Raw genomic sequence first — 24,564 nt, 5'->3', positions numbered from 1 at the left:
GGAAGTTGTAGGACAACTTTATTATAGTTATCCCTAAGATATCTGCATACCTTTGACTACCAGTGGTTTATTAGGGAGCACTAATTGACCCAAATGCATGTTGTGGATCAAGTAGAAGGGCAAGGAGGTAAAAACGAGAATGTAGAAACACAATGCAAATATAGAGAGCAAAAAAAATTGGAACTAATTTCAGCTGGTATCCAGATTTCTGGGGGCAAACTTCATCTCGCTTGAGTTTTCAAGCCACTGGCCTTATCATGTTACTGCTCTTCAACATTAGCATGAGAAAAAGAAGAACAAGGACCACACCAGGTATGGGTCTTGCTTTGTTATCCTCACATGCAGCAGGCCCCACGGCAGAGGCCCAGGGCTGGAAATCCAGCCGCACACGTGAGCAGACGTAATGCTCTCCTCTTGCAGATCTCTGGTGCTTGGCTATGCAGGTCGGGACCTGCCTGTGCAGCTCCAGTCTCAGTCTTGGCGTGGTTTGCAGGAGGCACTTCGTGGAACAGAGGTCAGTCATTGCTGTTTGCCAAGGAGTGTGTTTGGACACAACACTGACGGTGAGCCACCCCGGCTGATCCACCTTGAACAAGCTCAGTCCTTGGAGCAGAACTGAACCAGCCAGCAAAAGCTGCATCCCGTCCCCAGCTGGGACCAGAGCCCGTGTGGGATTTGCTCAGCCCTGTCTCCCTTCAGCAGGTGCTCTGCAGAGGTGGCTCAAGATCACAGCTGTCCCTTCTGTGCCTTAACATAAAGAGTTTGGCTCTAAAGAAAGTACTTTTTAAAAACACACAGGGGAAAGCCCTGATTTGCAGGTGTCAACCCTCCACTGGGGTACAGCTGCAGTCTGCACCAGGTTATCAAAACTGGAGTGAGGAGCATGAAGCTTTACATGGCCTTGCAGAGCCCCAGGTTTCAGCTGCAGGCTGAGAGCCTGCCCTCCCCCCAGTTAGCCCAGCAGCCCTTTCTGTTTTCACTTTCTTTCCTAATCATCATTTATATTTCCTTCTGTGGCAGCGTACAGACGAGAAGCATCGGTCTCCTGCTCTCTCTCTCCACCTCCTTTCCACCCATGTGACTGGGCACTCCCTGTATCAAGTGAAAGTTTTCAGTCCCTGGGATACCTTGATACCTTTCCATCCACTCCACGGTGAGAAGCAGCGTCTCTCAGACCTGCAGCTGCGCTGGCCATGGGGAGGAACGCACAACAGTTCATCTTGCTAACCTTCGCCTCTGGTGAGTAACATCCTCCATCATTTCTATCAGAAAAATGAGACAGACTATGCTAGTTTTGTTTCTTTGCAGTCAGGACAGTGCCTAACAGACTGAAAACTTTAAATAGTTTTGTCGCTAGCACTAAGGATGCTTTTACTAAAGTCCTACTGCTAAGAAATAGCTATAGCTACATTTAATTGCAGCTGGTATAGACTTAGTCTGATGTTTTCTTGTGTATTTTTCCTTGCACTCCGTGGTGACCTAAATTATGACTGTGAGATGGAGTCAGCTTAAAATAGTATTAAAGCCAGCTTTTTTGGGTTTGCTTTTCTTAATTAAAAATAATTTCCAGACTAGCAGAACTGACTGAAAGTCTTTAGTGAGACAAGCAGAAGAAAAACTATAGAAGTGTTGCTCAAGTCACTCATTTGTCTGCATTGCAAGAGACAGAGCACGATCAGGAAAGCAAGAGTGAGGCGGAGGGCTTGGAGAAGGTAGTCTGGGGCTTATCTCAATGACACATCATGTCAAAGTTACCATTCAATCCTTAATGCTGCCCTGTGAAAATCTGTGGAGCCAGCCTGGTGAAGGACGTGTCCCAGCATGTCAAGTCATCCCTCAGTACCTGCAGCAGTAGAAAATCTGCCAGGTGAAGGACAGCATGTGATTTAATCTGTGTAACGACTGAAGCTTTGAGCTTGCTGGTGGGGTGCTGGATTTCTGATATGTGTTTTGCCATCAGCACACAGGGATCACACAAATAACAACTCCCATCCCCCTCCCAGCGCAGGGGAACAGCCCAGGGGCTCGATATGCTTCTGCCATATCTGCTCTTCTTTCCCACACCCACTTCATAGCCAGAGCCGCTGAAGCAGCCCCAAGATGTATACATAAAAGGAGAGCAAGATCAGACTGAGGGAAGTGACGCTAATAACTCAGTGGTCAGCAAGGATATTTTGACCGGAAAGAATTTGGTTCCTCAGCTCCTTATCCATCTTTGATCATTCCTTTAATAACTTCTTGTGATGTATTATTAATGCCACAAGTCAAGTCTTCCTGTGCAGACAGAGAATTAAGCATAATTAGAATTTAATGGATAAAGTCTGATGGGTTGGAGGCTTAAGAAACTGCTCCTGTGTTGGTGTGAATCCATGACAGTACTGAAACCGCTCAGAAAATCTGTGTGCTTCTCCAGTTCCTCAGGGACTGGAACCAAAGCAGCCAGAGCCGGTGAGAGTGTCTTTGGTAGGAGCTGGGCCAGGTTTTTGTGTCCACACAAAATCAGTCAAACATAAGCATTTCTGGGTAGCAAAAGCAGAACAAACCTGCTGGGCTGCCGAGCAGCATGAGTGTGTGGTTAGATGAGAAGAGGAAAAAATCCCCAGCAAGAGTTTTTTTCACCAGCTGCACGACAGGACAGCAGGCTGAGATGTCACAGTGAGATCACGGCACTGAGCGCTCCGCTTCCCATCGTAACGCCTGGGAGCAGAGCAGTGACCTTCCTTTGCTGACATTGATTGAAACTCCCCAATCACCAAAGCATGAAAATGGGGTCTCCAGGCCTAGACCAGGGACAGCAATTTTCTGAGAGCCGCCCTGATCCTCTTCTGGGAGTTTTGTTCTGAAGCGTTGCATGCGTGGAGGCTTGCTGGGCAGAAACACGGCCCTCGGCATTTCTAACGCACAACTTTGAAGCTGAGGTGAGACAAGGGGATTGCAGCTGCTTGCTCCAGGGAGATACACCCCAGGGAGCACACGTCCCTCAAGCAAAATGTTGGTCGTTTGAAGTTTTGAAATGGCCTCATAGAAAAAAGAAACAGACTGATGGGTTTGCAGGGCTGCAATTTGCTGTTACTCCGCGGCCCCTTTTGCTGGTGGCGCCGTGAGAAGTGCAACTGGCTCCTTGGCCAAGTTGTGCCAGGCTCTCCGAGAGGCAGTGCTGAGGGACATGTAGTGAAGCCTCCCAGGCCTTAGTTGAGGGGTAGGTCAGGCACACCGTGGGGTGACCTGCTCCTTCGCACAGCAGAGCTACTGAACTACCTCCAGCAGCCACCTGAGAAGAGCCAAGACCATCAGGTGCAACTGGAGATAAATCCTCACCCACCCTTGGGAGCTTGTGTGGCCAAAGGCCTTTTGAGAAGATGACTCAAACCAACAGGTTTAGCAGTGTGGCCGTGCCCTGACAGAGGCTCCAAAATGCTGGGGAGAGCTGTGGGAGGCGGGAGGAGCGGTCGGGCAGGTCAGCTGGTGGGCACAAGCCATGGGCCGCCCAGAAGATGTGTCTGACTTTACCCCTCAGTGATCCTCTCAGGCTGAACATCCCTCTAGTGAAAAATAGTTTGGCTGAAATGAGCTTTTGGGGGAAAATTAAGTTTCATTCAAAAGCTATATCTATATGTTTGACATCCAAATGTTAGCGAAGTAGTGTTTCTCTCCACATCTGTAAGATAAGTGTTATCTGGTCAGTAATCAAAACCAATCTGTTAACTGAAAACTAAGAAATATTGACTACTTCAGACTTGTGTAAATTTAAATGTGGGTTGTTTTGCAATCCTATAGGGGAAAAAAGACTGAAAATTGCAACTTCTTCTTTTTGCTTTTTATCCTACTAATACACTTAGATGCAACTACCTATATAGTTGGCATATGGCAACTGCTCTGAATTTCCACCAGCACATAGAGAAGGAGATAAGTTAATCTGATTTTCAGCTCTGCCAGCAGGTGTGGGGAAAATGAGAAATGAGCTAAAGTATCTTATTAATTATGGCATTTTTAGGTTCCTTCTGATAAAATTCACAATTGGAGGGATCCGTCCTGTCATTTCAACTGTATCAAGCTGCAATTCTTTGATGATAACAGCTACACTTGCAGTCAAGTATGTTCTGTAGAGAACAGAGGTGAAACACAGGCAATTTTACGATTGTGGAATATATATCTACACTTCTGCTCTTCTCTAGCATAGTCATTTTAAGGGGAGAAATTGAAGTGTGCGTTCAGATCTATACATCTGTTCTCATTTCTTTTGTTTCGATCGTGAATTCGATTCAAAACCAAGTAGGTTCTGGTGTAGTCTATATGTACCCTAAAATGGTGAGATTTTGTGAATTCAGCTATTGTTGCAGATCTCTGTTCATGCCAAGTGAAAATAAATAGATGAAAGGAAGGTGAGCTTGTGAGATTTCAGCCATTTCCACTCTGAATGTGTCTCTGGCCTTAAGAGATTCTAAAATCCAAATCTCAGCAACCTGCCTGCCACAAAGTTTTGATACAGATTCATGATAAATTTCTTTGAAAAAAACAGCATGCAATAAACTTCTCAGACAATGTGTTGTGGCATCCTCAGTGGAGCTGTACTGCTAGGAATATGACCTGTCTTGGACTTTTGGGTCCCTGCTGCCTCCAAACTGGGGAATTCATCTCTGCCCTCCAGCTAATTTAGACAACAAGGCATTTAACTACACCTGAAGCTTCATGCCCATCCAGGAATTAATATATGTCAGTGATTTAGCTTTTAGCTTGACCTTGTCTCTTCAGAGTCTCGTTGCATACTCACAATCAAAGACTCGCACAGAAGAGTTGTGACCTTCATCTATTCTACAATGTAGTTTTCTCACTTTTCCTTCACTTTGTTATTTACATTTAGGAGCCAGACATTTCCTTTTCAGTTCTGCAAGGGACACGTTTCTGTAAATGTTATAAGATGGAAGCATAATTTTGGTGCTGTGACTATTTTTAGATGTGGTCCAAAAAGCCCCTGGATGCTGTACCCTTAAATTTGTTTCTCATTGCTGAAAGAGCCATCACTAAGAGGGCTGGTCTTTCCTTGTTCGGAGCATCTCCTTGGGTACCTCCCAGAAGGGAAAATCTTTTGGGTTCAAGCTGACATGGCTACAACAAAACCATAAATAAATATCTGGAACTTCCCTGTCTCACAGATTGGTTTCCCAGACTATAATGAATCACTGTAAGACCATTATGCTGCTTCACTTCCTTCACACACACAAAATGTTCCCTTTCCCCATGCTTTCTTGGTAAGTAACCAACCACCCCTTTGTCTGTTACACCCACTTCATCTTCCTTAGACCTCGGTAATTTGCTTCCAGCAAATCTTGCTGTTCTACTGCCTGCAAGGGAATTCTTGTGCTGCCTGGGGATCATGCAAGGTCTGCACACACCTCCAGCACCCTCTGGTTTCTTCAGCAGTAAAAGCAGCGTGTGGGGAGCTGGGAGCCTATGTGCTTTCGCTGCAATGAGTATAGTCAGAGGTGTGAAGATTGGGGAAGTGGTGGAAGGTTATGGATAGTCCTACACCAGGTCTACCTTCACTCTTATATCATGACTGGAGTCAAATGAAGAATAAAATCGTATCACCCATTTGATAACAAAATCAGTACAGTTATATTGTGAGTATCAACAGAAATGTTAAACGTATAGGTTTCTAGACTACTGACTTATTTGTTTCTTGCAGCATTTTCCTCCTGCTTTGCTGAAGTGGCCCTGGGGGCTGAACTGTCTCCAGAAGCCACATCCTTCCACCATACGACTACTTCTGCTCAGCCACTTTCCTTTAATCATTCTTCAAGCCATCAAGGCACCACAGATTTTAACAGCACAGACTTTCTTAAAACAACACCCTTAAGCCATAGCACGACTGTACAGACAACAGACCAGCGTCAGGTAACAACAGGACCAGGCCATCACACAACAGTCCAGGCAGGAGCGACCACTATACAAGTGACCAGCCAGAAATCTCCCACAGTGGTATCCACAACATCAGCAGGCAACACAACTGCAGCTGGCCAGGCTACAACCCAGGCAATGGAAATGGTTACAGCTGCAGTGAAGAACACAACCGTACACTCTATGTCTTCAACCGAGCAAGGCAGAACACATGTGAGCACAGAAATGGCAGCAACAGCCACAAACTCAACCATAAAACATACATCACCAAATACACAAATGACATCTGCTGCTGTAACTACTACGGCCACCACCATGAAAACTGGAAAGCCCACCACAGGGTCAGGAAATCAAACAACAGTGCCTAAAAGTCTAACAGCCACAACCATGGCCAACACAACAACTATTCATCCAGAGACTCAAACAACCATCCCATCTACTACGATGACAGTGAGACCCACTCTTGCACCTCAGCCTTCTCCCATCCCCACTGGCACATACACTGTTTCCAGTGGGAACAGGACCTGCATCAAAGCAGTCATGGGTTTGCAACTGATGGCTCAAAATACACAGGTGAGGTGGAAGCGCTACAAGGTTGAGCTTTGTAATGCCTGTTTCTTCATTAGCTGAAATTTATTATTTTTCGTTCAAAGCAATTTTCAGAAGTGAGCTTATATGATAAAAATATGTGGTTTTCTACCAGTCCGAGGCCTTTTCTGTGCCACAGCATCTCAGCCGTTGTACTTCGGCTTGTATGATGATGTCAGTGGGACACACGGGTGCTTTGTTATCTATCTGTGGTAGTAGTACTTGGGAGGGTAGGTCAGGCTTCAGAGTTGTGTCTCCTAGAATGGGAGACTAGTTAAAATCCAAATTGACTTCAGTGAAGGGCTTGACATTGCAAGTTGCAATGAAAGCAAGAAATTGTCAGCTCTCAGGCTTGGATTCAGAGGTGGGTTGTCTTGATGCTGACAGGTGTAGATTTTAGGACACAGGAACTGCTGGGCTGGATCAGAGCAGGGGAGCTGGTACCCTCTCCCAGCAGTGATCCACTGTGAATGATTGAGCAAAAGATGTAAGAAAACCTGAAATGGAGATTATGTCCTTCAGAATTAAGGTTTTGTAACCTCCATTAATACAGTATGTGAGGTTATATCATCAGGCTCTGGAGTTCGTATGCCTCAAGCCATCTCCATTAGAAATCCAAATATCCTTGCCTGGAGTCTGAATATTTCTAACATAGGATGAGTAGCTAATGTTAGTGAAAGCAATTTGCATGGAACCATTTAAGTTAGAAAAGACCCTTAAGATCATTGAGTCCAACCATAACGTAACACTGCCAAGTCCACCACTAAACCATGTCCTTTAGCGCCGCATCTGCACGTCTTTTATCCCTTGTCCTGTCTGAAGCCAGGCAGGGAGCATTGTTCCTAGCCTCACCAGGACACAGTGAGATGTTTGTTACAAAAGGTATGTATGAGATGAGACTGAAGAAGCCAAATTGTGTATTTAGGGCCCCAGAGCTCTCCTTTTAACCTACAATGTGGGTTGGCTGGTGCTAGAGATGAATTGCGCAGGACATAATGGAGAGGCCGGGGTGATACAGGGAGCAACAAATTGAAGCCAATCTAACCACTGTCTGCCTCTGTCTTTATCTTTCCTCTGCCTTCAGGCACAAGCTCCCACTGCTCTCTCTTTTTGAATTACCATTGGTGTTCATCTGACCCTGCTCTGAATTGCATCAGTTCACTGAGTGAGCAGAAAATGATTAGTTTCTGCCAGCTTAACACACTGGGGCAGCTCAGTGCTGTGTCAGACAAGCACTAGTGCTGCTTTATGAGTGGGCAATGACCCCGGCAGCCACTGCCCTGTTCATTCAGCCACATAGAGCCTGCCTGGAAAACAAAACAAAATGACAAAACAAAAGCAGCTATGAATCTCTGTGATTCTTATTAAAGTTTTCGCCTCCTGTTCATCAGCAGCCCTGCAACGTCTCTTCTCTCCGCAGAAGCAGATGGAGTACATAGCTGTCAACCCCAACAAGACGCAGACATCTGGCAGCTGTGGGACCACGCAGGCTGAGCTGAACATAACTTTCAGTGGAGGGTTTATAAACTTCACCTTTGTAAAGGTAATTGTTGCATTTAAAGGGAAGGAGTGTTTAGGACTGGGGAGCTGGGACTACAGCTGCCTTTCATCCAACTTGTGCTGTGGGAAAAGGCATTTCATCCATCTTTGTGCTAGTTTTCCACCTGTATATAAGGCACAATTGCTCCTGTCCTTCTCAAGACACTAGAATCATAGAACCACAGGTGAATTTAGGTTGGAAAAGACTTTGGAGGCCACCTGGTCCAACCTCCTGCTCAGAGCAGGGCTAACTTCAACATCAAATCAGGTCTTGTCTATTTGAACTTGGAATTTGGAAAGGTTGGTGTGTGCAATGAAGGGTAAGTACAGTGCCTCGCCATCCTTTGATAGAAACCATTTAAGAATGGTGTTAAAGCTACCAGTCTAGCAACACAAAGCCTAGAAATAGCTCCAAGCAAAAATCTGCCTCTTATTTTTACGCAGGTAAAAATCCAGTGGGAGGGAAAGCCAGGTCTGACATTTGCAATGGAGAAGGATGGAGGGAATGGGTTTGAGGCTGGAGTCCCTGCACGGGGGCAAGGTGTGTGTGCCAGGAGCTCTGACTCGCCATTCAGGTTGCTCTTACAAAATGGTGCCTCAGGGACCACCTGAATGCGGGTGAGATTAGTCATTCCTTTCCCATAAATGCCAGGTATCGCAACTGCCCAGCCAAAAGCCAGCTGTGGTTATTAGATCCAAACGGCAGCCTGTGCGGTTGTGAGTGCCCAGGAGCCATGACCCATCCACAGCTGAAGGGCACTAATTTAATCTTATTTTTGAGTGGAAAATTCCAAATAAGTGAACTACAACAACAAAATTGCATATAAGTGCCCTTAAAATGCACCACACCAGGGAGACTTATAAGTACACCCAGAAACTTGGCCAAGAGAGAGGCCCATGCTTACGCAGTGGGAAAATGAGCTTTCTTTTTGACATTGTGTCTACTGATACCACGTTCCCTGCTGGGACCACATCGTACACGGATGAAGCTTTAACGCAAGCTACCATGAGTGCTGCTGATATTATAACCACAGGAGAAAATTGCTGAATGAAGCCATCCTCTTGCTTTCTCAGACATTTACACAGTTTATACATTTTGGGAGGCAGGACTCAGTACCATTTCTCTGGAAGTTAATAAGGGCTGGGGGGTGATGCCAGCAGGGCTGGAGACAAAAGTTAATACTGTATATGAAGTCATTAATGGGCAGGGAGGAATATGACATGGATTGGATCCCACCAAACTCTGACTGTGCGTGTATTAAGGCCATGTCCTGGAGCTCCACAGCAGTTCAGAGCTGCATCTGGCCATCACTGCTGATCTCTGTCCTTCAGTTAATCAAGGCAAAATGTCAACCTCACAGCCTGGTGCCAAGCTCAGATTAGCGACAGTTAATACAAGTACAAATGGTTAATCAGTCATTTCCATAGGAAGTCCAAGAGGCAACAGCATATTATACCCCACCGGAGCCATTAATGCTTGAGCAGAGAAAATATTTCAATTAATAATCATCTTGATTTTAGTTTCTGGCAGAAAGTTTTCTTAAAGCTCCAGAGGAAAAGTGAGGTAAAAAATCAAGGAGGTGTTTTAAAACAAAGGATCAGTTCAGGCCATGAGTGTTTGCTTTAAATGTATGCTTCCTGCAACAAGGGGAGCATTTTCTGTGCTACAAGGATCCTTAGAAAACGCCTGATGATTCAAGTACCCATGAAAGCCCCAGCTTGCAGCAGTGCTAAGGAGAGTGATGTGAACCTTTAGGAGGTGCTTGACCTGTCTTGCCCTGAAAAAGGTGGTTATTGGCACAACATTAGAGAATCCTCCCTTCACTTAAAGATAAGTCTCAAGAGGGTAGCAGGGCTTGGCTTAGACTTCTTTGAAATTCAAGTCAATAAGAAACCACTTTGCTGCTGGTTTTTGTGTGTTTGGCTCCACCAGCCTCTACAACTGCTTTGAACCAGGAGTGCTCCGGTGATGGCACTTCTGATTTTGGCTGGTGAAAGAGGAGCTGGACTGGGCCCGGGTGCTGGCACGGGGCAGCGGGAGGTGAGCGGCTGGCGCAGTGCTCGCCGCTGCCTTTTGCAAAGGACGTGAAAAAAGGAAGTTTTGTAACCAACCCACAAGAGCTGAAGTAGGAGCAGGTGTTTTCCCCAGGCAAAGTTATTAACTGTGGCCAAACAGAACACAGCACTGCTGCCAAAAAAACCCTGTAATATTTGACCTATTTATGTCTTTAAGTAGGAATAATGCTGAGAACCTCTTCTCTGGTGTATTTATTTCTTAAACTTTCCCAACGCATCCTACTAGCTTTTAAACTGCATGATATAAAATCTGGGTGCCCAGGAGACATTCATGTCTGCTGCCATTTATCCAGCAGCTGCACTCCCCAGCTCGCAGCTGGAATGAAGACGAACAGTAGTGCTGCCACATAAAGACTCACATTATACTCCAACACCGGTACCAGGGAAAAGCTCCGAGGGCTGGTGCTCACTTTGTGACATCCCAGGGGAGGACAGCGTTCAGGTTGCACCAGGGTTTTAGGGCGCATGCAGGCAGGACACATATAACAAATGGAAATTTTGCTCTGCACTGTTGTACCAGGTGCTTTCCATGTCAGCAGGCACATGAAAAACAGCCAGCCAGCACCAACGGTGTCAGCAGGGTGGAAAAAACAGTTATTTCTCCCCTACGCAGAGACATCCAGGTTGCTGTTCCCTTATTTGAAGTGACCACTCTCGTTAGACAAAATAGGAAATGACTGATACTAGTATGAGACCAGGTCCCAGCTCTTGGTGTATTGCTGACCTCTCCCAGTTCAAAAGGCCGATGAACACAGAAGCACTGCTGCTGTCTCCAGTCTGCTCACACAAAAATCATCGATGCATAAAGTGCACTCAGTGCCCAGAGTCCTGAGTGCTTCTACAGCTGTGGGCTGAGGTGCTGCAAGCGGTCAGGCTGCAGGTCAGCACGGGGTAGTTCGGTGCAGGATCACTCGCGAGAACAATGCAGGGACTCTCAATGAAAGAACATCAGGTGAATAAAAACAAAACGGCCTTATCACGTGCCAATGAATTTGTGCAATGTATATTTGCTTAACTCCCTCTTACTTTTGGTTACTGCAAGTATCGCACAGATGTCAAGCTTGAGCGGTGTGTGCAAAATCACACCTGCATGGTCCAGTGCCACTGGTGATGCAGCTGAGCTCGCTGCAGTACAGCAGCCTCTTATCTGTTAGATGGAGTGATTTGGAAAAGAAAAGAAAAAAAAAGCAATGCACCCAAGCAAGTTGGTTCTTGATGCTTTGAAATGTGTTGCTTTGGGAAATTCTTTGTGACCATTTTGCTGTGGTGAACTGTATTTTTTTCACAAATACGAGGATGTATTATGAATAAGGATGTATCTTCTTTTGCAGCAAGATCCAGTGTACTATGTCAGTAAAATTGAGGCCAGATTAGAGTTATCTTCTGGAGGTCAGTGATTTTACACTTTCTTAATTTCATATCAAACTGTTCCGGGGATGAGATAGGTTTTCATATCTTTAAAACACTGGATTTTGCAAATTATGTATTTTATCGGGCTTTCAACGTCTCATTCACCTGAATCTTATGACATGAAAATGGAAGAGAAGGGACTGGGCTGCAGTTTCGTTAGAATTGTTCAATTTTCCTTTTGTCCTCAAAAAATTTCCTTGCCTTTCACTACTCTTTCAGAATAGAGATTACTTCAAACATAAATTTAAGATGCAAAACGGTTCTCAAAGTTTTTATCTGGAAACACAAAAATGCTGTGGCTCCAGTCTCACACGTCTTTCCAATCTAATAGGCTAACTAAATGAATACAGTATCTGGACCACAGAAATGCAGAGCTGGATCCAGATTTCAAATACACCAATATGGAGAGGACACGTGTCTGACGTTTTTCTTTGGCAAAAATAAGAACTGGACCCAGGCCGATGTTCTTCAAACCATCCTGTAATCCTAGACCTTGTCTGTGCTCTTCTCGGGCAACCAGATTTTCTTTTTTCTTATATAGCCCTGCTTCTTGCCATTTGAACAGTCAGGAGCTGCTTCAGATGCAACCTCCTAAGAAATGCTAAGAGAATATCATTTAGGTCAGAGAGAAAAAATTTGAGCTATCACATCAGATTTTCTGTGACATTAGTTCTGCACAAATTTTTCCCATTATACCAAACCTGTGGCAGGTTAATGACTATATGAGGTAGCTGCTCTGTTTGTTACTCATAAGTATTGGGACTGACTTATTTAATACATAAAGCAATACAGACTAGATATGTCAAATTCCCATCCTAGAGATGGCATCTCTGTTTTGTCTGGAAACAGCTGAGCTGGAGACCTAAGACAGTTGTCTGCTTCTGCGAGAATCCTAACCCCCTCTTGCAGACTCAGGTTGTTAAAATATTACTTGAAGAAGCATCCAAAAGTTTAGCTACTTTTTCAGACCCAAGCTCAGCTGAGTTGCCCACTGATAATTAAAGCACTCATTTAAACATGGAGGAAATGTAACTGATACTTTATGGGGAAAATGTTCATGCTTTGTCACATCTGTGAATGCTGCTCTGCCAAAGCACTGGGGACTCTCCATTTTATCTCAGGAAGATTTTGGTTCCAACAGAGTTCGTGTGGATTCTCATTTGTCTCTCTCTTTATGGCCTCCAGGTATGCTTTACTACGCAGCCATAAATGAGAAGCTGTTTACAACAAAGCTGGGGAATTCCTTTAAGTGTGCCAGCAAGCAAACCTTCAGCTTGGAGAAGAACTTCCAGATACTCTTTGTTAACGTGCAGCTGCAGGCGTTTGATATTGCCGGTAACCAGTTTGGAAAGGGTAAGTAGAAGGGACACCTTTTCCACCCTTCCGAGATCTACATGCCAGAACTCTGGTAGCCTGATAGATATTATCTGCTAGATTGCAACCACGCACACGTGTGATCCTGTTTGTTACACCTATAGCACAATCACAGCTTTGTCATAGTTCCCAAATAATGTAATCTGCCTGCTGCTGTATTCTCACCCTTTTCCAAGTCATTTTCAACACAGTGCTAATACCTATGGGAGATGGAAAAGCATTTTTCCCTCCTGCATTCCGTACTTTCCATTTCACCTTCTCATTAAAAATATTCAGCTTTACAGCCACAATTTTGTTCTTCATCTCTTTTCTCCCAGAGCAAGTGGAGGTGTGTTCACCACCATTGTATTGTCCAAACTCCTAATATGTACAGTTTAGTTCAAGGTCACTGTTCTTGATACAGTCAGAATTTAGCTATTTTGAAAGGCTCTTGACACTCATGTCCCACAGCTGCAGCAGCAAAACTACCAACAAATAAAGGGTATTTGTGAATGCAGGATGACACGTTCAGAGCTGCTCTGTCTAGACATGATGAAATGTGCTCCTGAGGAGGAGCATGATTGGCGTGCTCCCAGTTTCAAAATTAAATGTGATTCTCATTTATCTCTTTTCTTGAGTACAGCCACAAAGAGGCAACCATGTGAATCTCATTTATCTCTTTTTTTTTTTTTTTGAGTACAGCCACAAAGAGGCAACCGTGTAGCTTAGTAAAAGACACAGACAAACCAATTCTAACCCCCAGGTCCATGGATTGCCCACATTGGAAGAATGTATTTGGGTTTATCACAACTTCTTCCCTACACCCACACCTGGGATTCCTTCCACAGGGAAATGAGATGTTATCATCCTTGTTTCTTGTCCAGCGATGCAGCCAGGACCTGGCCAGGCTGTGGGGTCCAGGACTGATGGGTGCACCAGGAAATGCCTTTGTCCCAGAGTATGGACACCCTCACAGTCTGCTGCCTTACTTACTTTGCATGAAAGATCCTACAAAAAGCAGAGAGGTGGACTAGACAGTACCCTGTGCTCTCTTTCAAATTGTCCATCTTCACGTTTCTGTGCCTTCCTCTCAGGGTGTTTCCACATAAGAACTCAGGTGGACAGAGAGGCTTATCAGCTCTCCAGCCCTTCACATGCACTAACATTCCCTTTTCTGACATTTTACTTTCTGCATCCTTACAAAATATTGCCCCTGTATACTTTTCACTTAAGAATGGCCTTTTGGCTCTGTTTGGCTGATTCTTCTTTTGTTAGTTCACCAGTTTGGCTGCCTTTCTTGTTCTAAAAGGGATATAATGGGAAACAACATTTGGAGCTTTTAAAGACTTGGACCCTTTTTTTTTTTTTTAATAGTTTTCTTTAAATTCTTAAAAGCCATGCTGAGAATCCAATCTATGCTCTGATTCTCATGAAGATTTTTTTCATGGGATAACACTGAACTGGAATAACTCATGGGATCCCATCTGGTCCCCACATTCCCATTCAAATTTGTACAACGACTGAATTCAGTTGTGGCTTTTAGTATGGCCTCACCTCCAGCAGAGACAGAGCTTAGAAAGATTCTCTCTCTCTCTCCTCCCCCACCAAGGCTAGGCTTACCTCTGCTAATCAACACCATATACAAAGTTAAATTAGTTTTACTCTTAACCAAAGGGCTGTGAAAGCAGCTACCACCTCTGAAATAATTCCCCAGTGGCCACGAAACAGTTATGAAACTCTTACATCCTCCTGGTGTGTATGCAAGATTTGGAAAGACAAAATCCCCAGTGAAGAAATGGCTCTCTACACATCACCAGCCTCCTCCCCTCAGGTTTCTCGAGACTGGTAGTTTCACTTCTGTGCTCCTGATTTGCTTATCATTAAAAGGGGAAGAAAAAGAAAACACTAATGATCACTGGTTTCAAGTTCCTTACAATTTTGTACAGACAGTGTAACATCAAATATAATAGCTTGGCCTGTTTGAGTCTGGAAAGCTGTAAAAGGGTCGTCTTCTAGTAGAATGCTGATGCCTTTGGCTTTGTGGCGTTGCATCACATGAAATCACCATCTGGATGAGAGAAGAAGAGGATCGGGTTTTGGGGAGAGCCCTGTGGGGAGCTCTGGAGCTGTGACATGATGCTGTGCACTCCGCATGCTCCCTGGGCCAACTGCCTGCTGTGGCCATAAAGATTCCACTGGGGAAAAGGCCAAGCCAAGCTGCAGACTGTGCCAGCAGAGTCATCAGAATTAGACAATAACAACAGAGGCTTTTGTCTTAGAGCGCTGTTGAAATCTGCCTTGGAGTAGTCACAGGGAGTGACGGGCACGGAGAGGCTTGGGGCTCCCTCCTACCCTGGGTATAAACTGGGATATGCTGCGGGGTTTAGCTGATCAAGCTACCCTGCTTAGAGGATAGTTCGCTACTCAGGTGACCCTCAAAGCATCATGCCACAGGTCTTTCCCTGGAGCCCAAGGAAGGACCGTTTGTTCCTAAAGATCAGATAGAAGATGTACGTCTGATCCAGTTCTGGGATAGCCCATTAGTGGTCATCCCCAGAACTTGCCTTCACTCCCAGGGCTGTGCTTGTTGTATTGCGAATTTGAGTGATCCTGCCACTTTTACTTGGGTGAATATTCTATTTATGTCAGGGACCCAGATGGTGCACTCTCTCCATAGGAAAGCTGCCAATTTACCCCAATCGGGAAGTCCATTTTTAAGTAATGAGTTTCCATTTAATCAGAGGATGACGTGAATATTCATTTTGGTAGACACTGGCTGAAATAGGGCTTTGCCCCCTCTGTACCTAAGAGGTATGTTTGGAGTGAATAGATCTTTGTACGGTTCTTAAGAGATATTCTTTGCATCTAAACCTTTTCTGGTATCATCATATGTACCATAAAATTACAACTGTACTGCTAAAGCAACCCCGTGGACTAAGTTCAAGGCTCCTGCCTTCCTCATCTCTTGCTGTTCTGACTTAGCCACAATTATCCACAAATATTCTGAATTAAACAGCGAGGACAACTAGAATTTGATTTTTCTTAGGAAACACTGACTTAACTAGGAACCTTGCTGCACTAATGTGCTGGTCTATGGGCTCCCTTCTCTGGCTTTATCCTTTTTATTGGGCAGAAGCAATTAGACGCCACATAGGAGCAGGTTTTGTTCATGCAGGATGTGTATTGCTCTTTGTTTTTAGACTTGCACTTTGTAGTGCGATGCTCCACATCTCCATGTGTGTACTGATCTTGATGGTAAAGCAATTCTAGCTTGTATTTGTTAACTGTTCTGGAATATAGATGTACAGTCTAGGGGTACAGTATCCTGCTATAATACATTCTCTGATTTCTTTTTACTTCCAGAAGAAGAATGTTTTCCTGATAAAAAGAGCAAAGCAGCTCCCGTTGCAGTGGGCCTGAGCATCCTGGGACTGTTTGTCATCGTGTTTGTCACATTCCTGATTTCCAGAAGAAAGCCGCACAGAGGATACGAACGTATCTGAGTAATCTGTGTAGCAAGAAGAGAAGTCACAGGAGTTTTAACTTCTACCTGGCAATCTCACTGCCCTGAAGCCATATTTTTAAGTGGGATGACACCCTGTGTTTAAACCTAATTAATATTTCTGGAAGAGATTTCTTTAAGGTGGGAAGGAGAGAACTCACACCATCTACTTTAGGCTATTCTTGGCATCTAATTTAGATGCAGTCTAGAGGACCAAAGTGAGGAGCTTATATTCTTTATATTATCAATCAAGGATGCAATTCAGACCACCTAAATCAGATGCCTAAAAATAGCTTAAAGCAAGCAGTATCACTATTCCCTGGAAAATCCATTAGGTTTCTTAAAGATGGTGTTCAGATTTAAAATAGATGAGTCCAGTGACACGACCTTCAAGTGAATAAACCAGAGGTCCACAGCTACTGCCAACCCTGTTAAATGAGAGCTCAGTGAAAGACTTGTGGGAACATCGTGCATGCTGAAGTCTAAGGGCAAGTGTAAGTATGATTTCCATAGATAAGCAAGTTCCTCCCAGTCCTGTAAATATCAGGGCTACTTTTCCTAAGTTCTTGTCTTTTCCTGCTAAGCCCTCTGGAAGCACACAGTGGTAATATGTGACTCTCACTCCAGAGAAAGTATTTTTAGAAAATTTTCTAGATACCACGTTCATGGAGATCCACTGGCGCTGTATGCTCAAGGCTTTTGTGGGAAATAAAAGCTTGCACGGGCCTTGGACAAACTCTCTGCCCCAAAGCAAATGCTACCCAGTGAGCTCACAGCTGAGCAGCTGGATTGGCATCTGGAAATAATTTGGAGCTGCTTTGAAGCACATTAATTGTAACACTCTGTAGTCTGCTTCCGGCTAAGCCAATGATGAAGGCATGAAAGTAGTAATTGCTTTGGAGATTCAATTCAGCTAATGTTATTTGTTGTAACAAGAAAAATCTCCTTGTCACAAAAAATTTACAAAGCTCAACAATTGCACAAATGTGCACATACAAACACATATGCACGCACCACATACAAATCTGTTCAGTGCAGCAAGCAACATCAAAATTACAAGAAATAATATATATAAAAAACATTTACAAAAAAGAAAATAATATTAAATAAGAGCACACTTCCTGCTTAGGACTTGGGGTAATGGCTTAAATTCTACCAATAAGGTTTGATCTGGAAAAAGATTGGAATGGCAGCCATTAAACAAAAGAAACACTGAAGTAATCTCCAAAAATTCCTTGTTGTTAATATGCTAAACAAAATAGAAATACTGGGAGATAATTTCTATTAATAATGGCCCAATCCTGAGCGGTTATTAATGATGATGGAACCTCACTGGATTTTCACAGGGTAAAACTGATGGCAATGTCTTGTGAGTTTCATTTCCCTTAAGTATTTTAAAATAATTTCGATATTTTACTAGTTGGGAGTTTACTAATTTAAATTAAGAAGGAAAATAAATCCTTCCATTCCATGAATTACTAGAACATGCTGGTCTGTGTCAAGAAGGAAACTTGGTCATACTGTTCCATAATCACCATAATATGTAGCTATGGAAGTAATTAACAGTCCCCAGAAATTTTCCCTTTGAGTCTGAATGAACCAATAAAAAAGAAAAAAATAAAGACATATTTGCGGCACTTTTGCACTTGGAGAAACATAAGACAGAAGTCAGAACCAGCTGTGCACAAGGGAGACAGTTGAATACAACTATAAGGTAAAGTAGCACAAGAAACAGAATACCAGATGTTCAAAGCTTTAATGTAGATACAGCGATGTGAACTGTATTCAGCTGAATATTCAAATTGAAATTTGAATGTTTCAACTATTATTTCGCAAAAGGCTCCAGCACCGTGAATATTGCTTAGTGAACTGTACTTAGCTTATTTTCACCCTTCCTCTTCCCCCCATCAGTGGCCAGGCAGCCGCTGAACGCAGGGACATTGGTCAGGCCCTTGACTTAATAGGGTCATTGTAGTCCTAGGGTTAGTTAATACTATGAATCTGTTGTTTAGAAAGCAGGTTTTTAGACTCAATTAAAGCATTTCCTGTTTTTAAAACAGGAGAATTGATGAGGTGTCCAGCAGAAAAGGTAAATATATGGAAGAGATTCCATTTGAAAATGAGCCTGTGTTTCAAAAACAAACACTGCCTAAAAAGCTCATCACTGCACATGATCTGACTCGAAGCCATTCCAACTAGTGATTAATAGACATCTTTCCCATTCAAAATTAAGTTCTATTTAACATGTTCTTTGGATTTTTGGGTTGCGCACACCCAATGTAGACACAAGGGCATCCCATGAGCATGATGATATCATACTTAGCAAAATCACCAAGGAGTTTGTAAAGCAAGATTTAATTTCTTTCAGTCCTTTTTGCTCTCTGATGGACAAAGTCCAGATTAAGAAATAGCTGTTAATTCTGATTGAAAGAGGAAGGGAGATGTAGATTAGCTTCTTGAGTGTATGGAGATGGTTTGGTTGATCACTTCCAGCTTGCTATAATATACGGTTGCTAAAAAATAATTTGCTATGAGAAGTAAGATATGCTTTTTATTTTTCTATTACTGGTATTTCTAGAACAAAAGTTGTATTTAGTCATTAAAGTGCGCATTGCTATGCATTTATTATATTCCTCAAGTGCTGTTTCACCTAAACTGTTTAAAATACGAGTATAATCTAACAAACAGGCAGGCTACTATGGGCTTTGGACACAAGCCACAGGCACAGATATACTTGTATCCTAACCATAACCTCGGTGGTTATTTCTTCTGTGGCTTGGGCAGCTCAACTGACATTTCTATCTTTGTTTCAATAGTATTACCAAAAAAATAAAGGGGGTATTGAAAAGATTATGTGATTTGACTTTAATCTCCGCACAACTTCCAGAATATCTGAATTCACCATGTTTCTTTATATGACTAGATGTCTTTTAGTTTTCTATTGGTACAATAAACAGAGACCATAACTCATAGCAGATGTGATGGATGGATGGATGGATTACTTCATCTTTAAACTGCTTTCACAGATAATAATCTTAGGAATTACAATAAGAGTCTTTTGAGAAGAATGCATCCTTTCAATGTGAAGTTATGGAAACTAAAGGAAATAAATAGCTTAGACAATGCCACACATAAACTTGAGAATTCAACAGCTTCTATGTTGGTCAAAGGAATTTCCCAAAGGATGGAGGCTGGACTAGATGATCTGTAAAGGTCCTTTCCAACCCAAACCAGTCTGTGACTTTGCTGTGATTTTGCTGTTTGCTACATCAACAGCCATCTTAAAATATCATAAATGCATGAGGTAAATTTCTCAATAAAAGGGAACACTAAAAAATTCTTCTGCTTCATCTTTAAAGGTTTTTCAGAGAAACTTGAAACCAAATCTGTCTAGATCTACATTTGGCTAGTAACTGCAGCCAGACTCTGTTTTGGGTGCAGGGTCCTCTAAGGCCGTTGTTGAGAGGTTGGGCGTCAGGTGGGCAGATGGGGGAACGGGATGCTACCTTCTCTCTGGTGAGCAAGATAAGGCTCTGAAATGGCCGAATGAGTCCAACATGTCATGCTTCTCATGGCTAACGAAGCAAAGGTTGTTAGATGGATCGCACGAAAGCAGAAGACGTGGTAAAGATGGGGGAGGAAATCCTATCTCTCTGCTGCCAGCAGCTGATTTGGGAACTTGTCTGTTACAGAAGTGCCAGTGAGGGCAGCAGAAAGAAAGAAACTTCCTCCAGTGATAAAATACCAGAATTATTCTTTACTTGCTTTTACTGCTTCTAGTGTCAGTGCACACCCCTACACGACGGATAATTTAATGGCTACAGATCACAAGATGAAAACTTTGCAAGCCCCTTGATTTGCGCTTCAGTGGAAAAGCAGGAGAGCAGGGTCAGTTTGCTCCGCTCTTTTGCACTTGGTTGGCCTGGTACAATATTAAATTTAGTGCCAGGTTTGCCTAAGTGATACACCTATTTAGTGGACAAGGTTCCTGGCTTGTTCATCTTAGTTTTAGAAGCTGGGCTGGTAAATACACATGCGGGAGATGCATTTCAGCTGCTGAACTAGGATTTAGATGGGGCCTTCTGCATATTCATTGCCCCCAGCAGTGGTGTGTGTGTCTGAAGTGGACCTTTGAAGGCTGCTGGATGTTTCAAATTTTCTCTTTCTTGACAAGGTTTAATGGCAGGCAGAGGGATAGTCAGTCATTTTTCCTTTTAAGGCAAAACCTCCTCCATCTGTAGGTCACACCATGGACTGCCCCAGAAGCACAAAGGTTTTGACTCCACCAGAGAAACATTTTTGCATCAGAGTGTCTAGAAGAAAAAAGAAGTATTTTTTATAAAGCATCAATTTGAAGAAAATAACAAGGGTGAGGAGAGAAAGATTTCTATGAAGTTAACCCTCGCTAGCAAGGTGACAAGACACTTGGAGACCACACTTTCTCACATCCATGGCTGTGGCCTCTGCGTGCCAGCGTTGCAGGGGTACGCATGTCTGAAGTGCAGCAGCCACAGCAACGCACATGCTCCTGGGCTTCCACCAGCATCTGGGCTTTCCCGGGTAGCCACAAAACATCACAAACCCTGCATTTCCCTTTTTCTGCAAGGCTTATTGCCTATGAAGTTGGTAGATACTAAGTATTTTATTAAATTATCATTTAATCAGCTCAGTTTCTTACTTAACTCTTTCTTCAAAATTTTTAAAAAAGGAGTAGGTTGCATTTCCCACATGTAGAAACAAAATAAATGGCTGTTGGAAAAAAGAAGAGTGTTCGATCTCAGTCGGAAAATCTGTGCAGGTTAGAGACACAGACCTTAGCTTTGAACCTCAGCTTTGCTGGGGCTTTCCTATGCATTAGAAATTTCTGAAGAATATGATTCATAAGTCCAGCTAATGCTTAACCTCATTTGTTTTGCCATGGAATGACATTTTTTAATCTCCTCAAGGAAAATGAATTCATACTTCAAACAAATTATGATTTTAGCAATCTGCTTATGGATAAAAAATAATGAGAAAAGTACTCAAATCATTAATCTAAAGCAGCTTTCAAAATATGCCAAGCTTCCAGAATAAAATGTTGCCAGTCCAACCTACTCAGTATATCACTACGTTCATCACAGTGCCTCTGTCTATGTGCATTAAGCATACCAGTGTTAGTGAGAAAATTATTATTTTCTGCATTTCAGTTTCTCTCCATTGCACTTTCAAACACATGTATTTACAATCTGGTGATTTGTTTCACTTTGCAAACCCTAAAAGCCATGCTTGCAGGATGCCGTCACCAAGAGCAGATTTGCAATATAAATGTGTTTGCAACTTCCATTAGTTCTACTCTTCAAAGTATAGACTCCTCCACCACCTCTGTTCTAGGTATTGTAAAATATCTTTGGTTTTCCCCGTGGTCAATGACAAACTACATAAAATGCTGCCATCTTGTGTTTAGAGACAAATTAACACACTGAAATTCTTTAAAATCTGGATTTTAAAAGACAAAAGGAGGATCTACGTTGTCAGCACAGGATGTTGAAGAAGAACTAAGTTAATGAATTATGGAAAAGTTGTAGCTTCACTTAATAATTTAGTATTTAAAACCTCATCTTCAGAGCAAGCGCTGAACCCAGCACCTCTTGCAGTCCGGCTCAAGGGGCCACATGATTTCCCCAGGCTGATCTGGTGTCTGTTCAACCTCCCACAGCCTCTCAGTCCCTGCTGTGACAGGTCACTGTGCCAAATGACAAACAGCGGCAGCAGAACAAGCAGAGGTTGCCTGCATATCAAGAATGCTCTTTATATAAGAAACTGTGTTAATGCTTCAGAGTATGGAGAACATGTAAGACATGGTGTAAGGAGCCATGGAAGGAGCAATGTTGTTTTTGCAAAACTGGGGACCTGGTGCCTGACTCCCTGTAGGGGTGAAGGACTGAGAGACATCAGACTATGAACCCTTAATGTAAAACAAAGCCTCTTCGAACTAATCCCGGAATGCAAACTGATTACTGTATTTAAAAAGTTAAGCAAGGGGGAAGGGTAACCAAAAAGCCAGGAATTAATATTTTAAGTAAAACAATATGGGGAGGGGATTGTTAGAATTAGATGAATGAGACAGGTAAACTGAGGCAGGCGTTGGGTAGTCTGTAAACCCAGACGTACCAACCAGTGGGCAACAGGGGAGGGAATTTGCGGCTGGGATTTGGGGGAGATATAAGCGGGGGCTTTTTGCCGTATTCCGTGTGCCTACCTTTAGGCAGAACACCCTGTCTTGCAAAATTGTTAATAAAATATGCTTTGCTGAGAGATCCTGCCTGGGCCTATTATATCAGCAAGATGATTGTTTCCTACAAAGGTAAATACTGGCACTGTGACAAATGATAGCTTGTGTATTCCTTAGGTGGAAAAGCATGGTTGCTATGCAAACAGCAACTATAAATATTTATTTTGACTAAGTGCCACTGTTTTATTTCTCTATATAATTAACATTAAAATCATGGTCATGTGACATACTCCTTTGGAAATGCTCTATTGCAGTCTACCAGGATCAGTTTATCTGAACGCTATTGTTAACCTCGGTTCAGTAAATCCGTGTGACTGAGACAAACGAGGTGACCTGCGTGATTCACACTGTGATTCTCTCTGTGTTATGAGATCCAGCTCGGCACGGAAAATGAAAACGGCCGCATGAGGCCTGTCCGAAGGCGCAGGTCAGAATCACAGAATCACAGAATGTCAGGGATTGGAAGGGACCTCGAAAGATCATCCAGTCCAATTCCCCCGCTGGAGCAGGAACACCCAGGTGAGGTTACACAGGAAGGCGTCCAGGCGGGTTTCGAATGTCTCCAGAGAAGGAGAATCCACAACCCCCCTGGGCAGCCTGTTCCAGTGTTCCGTCACCCTCACTGAGAAGTTTCTTCTCAAATTTAAGTGGAACCTCTTGTGTTCCAGCTTGAACCCGTTACCCCTTGTCTTACTGTTGGTCGTCACCGAGAAGAGCCTGGCTCCATCCTCGTGACACCCACCCTTTATATATTTATAAACATTGATGAGGTCACCCCTCAGTCTCCTCCAAGCTGAAGAGACCCAGCTCCCCCAGCCTTTCCTCCTAAGGGAGATGCTCCACTCCCGTCAGCATCTTCGTGGCCCTAACGTCCCCACGCCCCGTCCCCTCAGGAGCTCACGGGTGAGCACCAACCTGCGGGGCCGGCAGGAGCCGCGCCGGCTGGGCGCGTTTTCTGTTCACGGAGGGTGGTGTAAGGAACATTTAACTAAGAACTGTTGTTTTTACATAACTGAGGACCTGGCACCTGACCCCAGCAGGGGGGAAGGACCGAGAGACATCAGACTATGAATTAATGTAAAACGCAGTCTCTTCCCGGAATATATACTGACACCTGTATACATACTGATACCTGTATACATACTGATACCTGTATTTACAAGTTAATTTAGGGGGAAGGGCTGAGAGACATGGGACTGTGAATTCTTAATGTGAAACACAGTCTCTTCCCGGAATATATGCTGAAACCTGTATTTACAAGTTAATTTAGGGGGAAGTGTAGCCAAAGTACCAGGAATCCATATTGATAAGGGGAAGGGTATTGTATGCGTCGGGGTAGTCTGTAAACCCTGAAGTACCCAAACAATGGGGAACAGGGGAAGGAAATTGCGGCCGGGACTTCGGGGGGATATAACCAGGGGCTTTTTGCCCTATGAGATGTGCCTACCTTTAGGTAGAACACCCGGTCTTGCAAAATCGTTATTAAAATATGCTTTGCTGAGAGATCCTGCCTGGGCCTATTATATTTGCAAAATAATTGTTTCCTACAGCGGGATGCGCTGGTCCCACATCCATCCGAACCTCCGCCGCTCGCGGCCGGTTCCGAGCCGGGCACAGGAGCCGCCGGTGCCCGGGGAGCCGCGGGCCCGCCCCGGCCACGCCACGGTTCACGTCGCTGCTCTGTTACAACCCGGGATGCGATTTCTGAAGGAACGCGGTCTCTCTGCTTCTATACATGAAGGCAGGAGTCCTGCAGCGTGCATCACTTCGTATTTATATGAATTTTATTTGATCTGCCGTTTCGTTGCCCGGCTTCTCGGCGTCATCCAGCCGCTGCGCCTCCTCCCGGCGCTGCCCCACCAGGCGGCCGTTTCGCCCCGTCTCGCAGATCGCTCAGGCCCGAGCACGCAACCACCTCTCCGGCCTC

General features: G+C 43.9%; 1 protein-coding gene across 1 annotated transcript; it reads left to right on the top strand.

The window, feature by feature from the left end:
* Positions 1 to 1,193: 1,193 nt before the first annotated feature.
* Positions 1,194 to 16,367, top strand: LAMP3 (lysosomal associated membrane protein 3). Its single transcript, XM_065640469.1, has 6 exons — positions 1,194 to 1,239; positions 5,687 to 6,492; positions 7,907 to 8,029; positions 11,433 to 11,490; positions 12,697 to 12,864; positions 16,228 to 16,367. The coding sequence occupies exons 1-6, from the start codon at positions 1,194 to 1,196 to the stop codon at positions 16,365 to 16,367; spliced, it is 1,341 nt and encodes a 446-aa protein (XP_065496541.1).
* The last annotated feature ends 8,197 nt before the right edge of the window (positions 16,368 to 24,564 follow it).

The sequence above is a fragment of the Caloenas nicobarica genome, chromosome 8, assembly GCF_036013445.1.
Source record: "Caloenas nicobarica isolate bCalNic1 chromosome 8, bCalNic1.hap1, whole genome shotgun sequence".
NCBI classification, from domain to species: domain Eukaryota; kingdom Metazoa; phylum Chordata; class Aves; order Columbiformes; family Columbidae; genus Caloenas; species Caloenas nicobarica.
Note: the sequence above shows the minus strand (reverse complement) of the source record. Positions and strands in the feature narration are given on the sequence as shown.

Bases quoted from the DNA above. Each gene is read 5' to 3' on its own strand.
- LAMP3 (XM_065640469.1), top strand. From the start codon at position 1,194: ATGGGGAGGAACGCACAACAGTTCATCTTGCTAACCTTCGCCTCTG. The intron at 6,493-7,906 runs GTTGAGCTTTGT...TTCTCTCCGCAG, and splicing joins TGAGGTGGAAGCGCTACAAG to AAGCAGATGGAGTACATAGC. The intron at 8,030-11,432 runs GTAATTGTTGCA...CTTCTTTTGCAG, and splicing joins TAAACTTCACCTTTGTAAAG to CAAGATCCAGTGTACTATGT.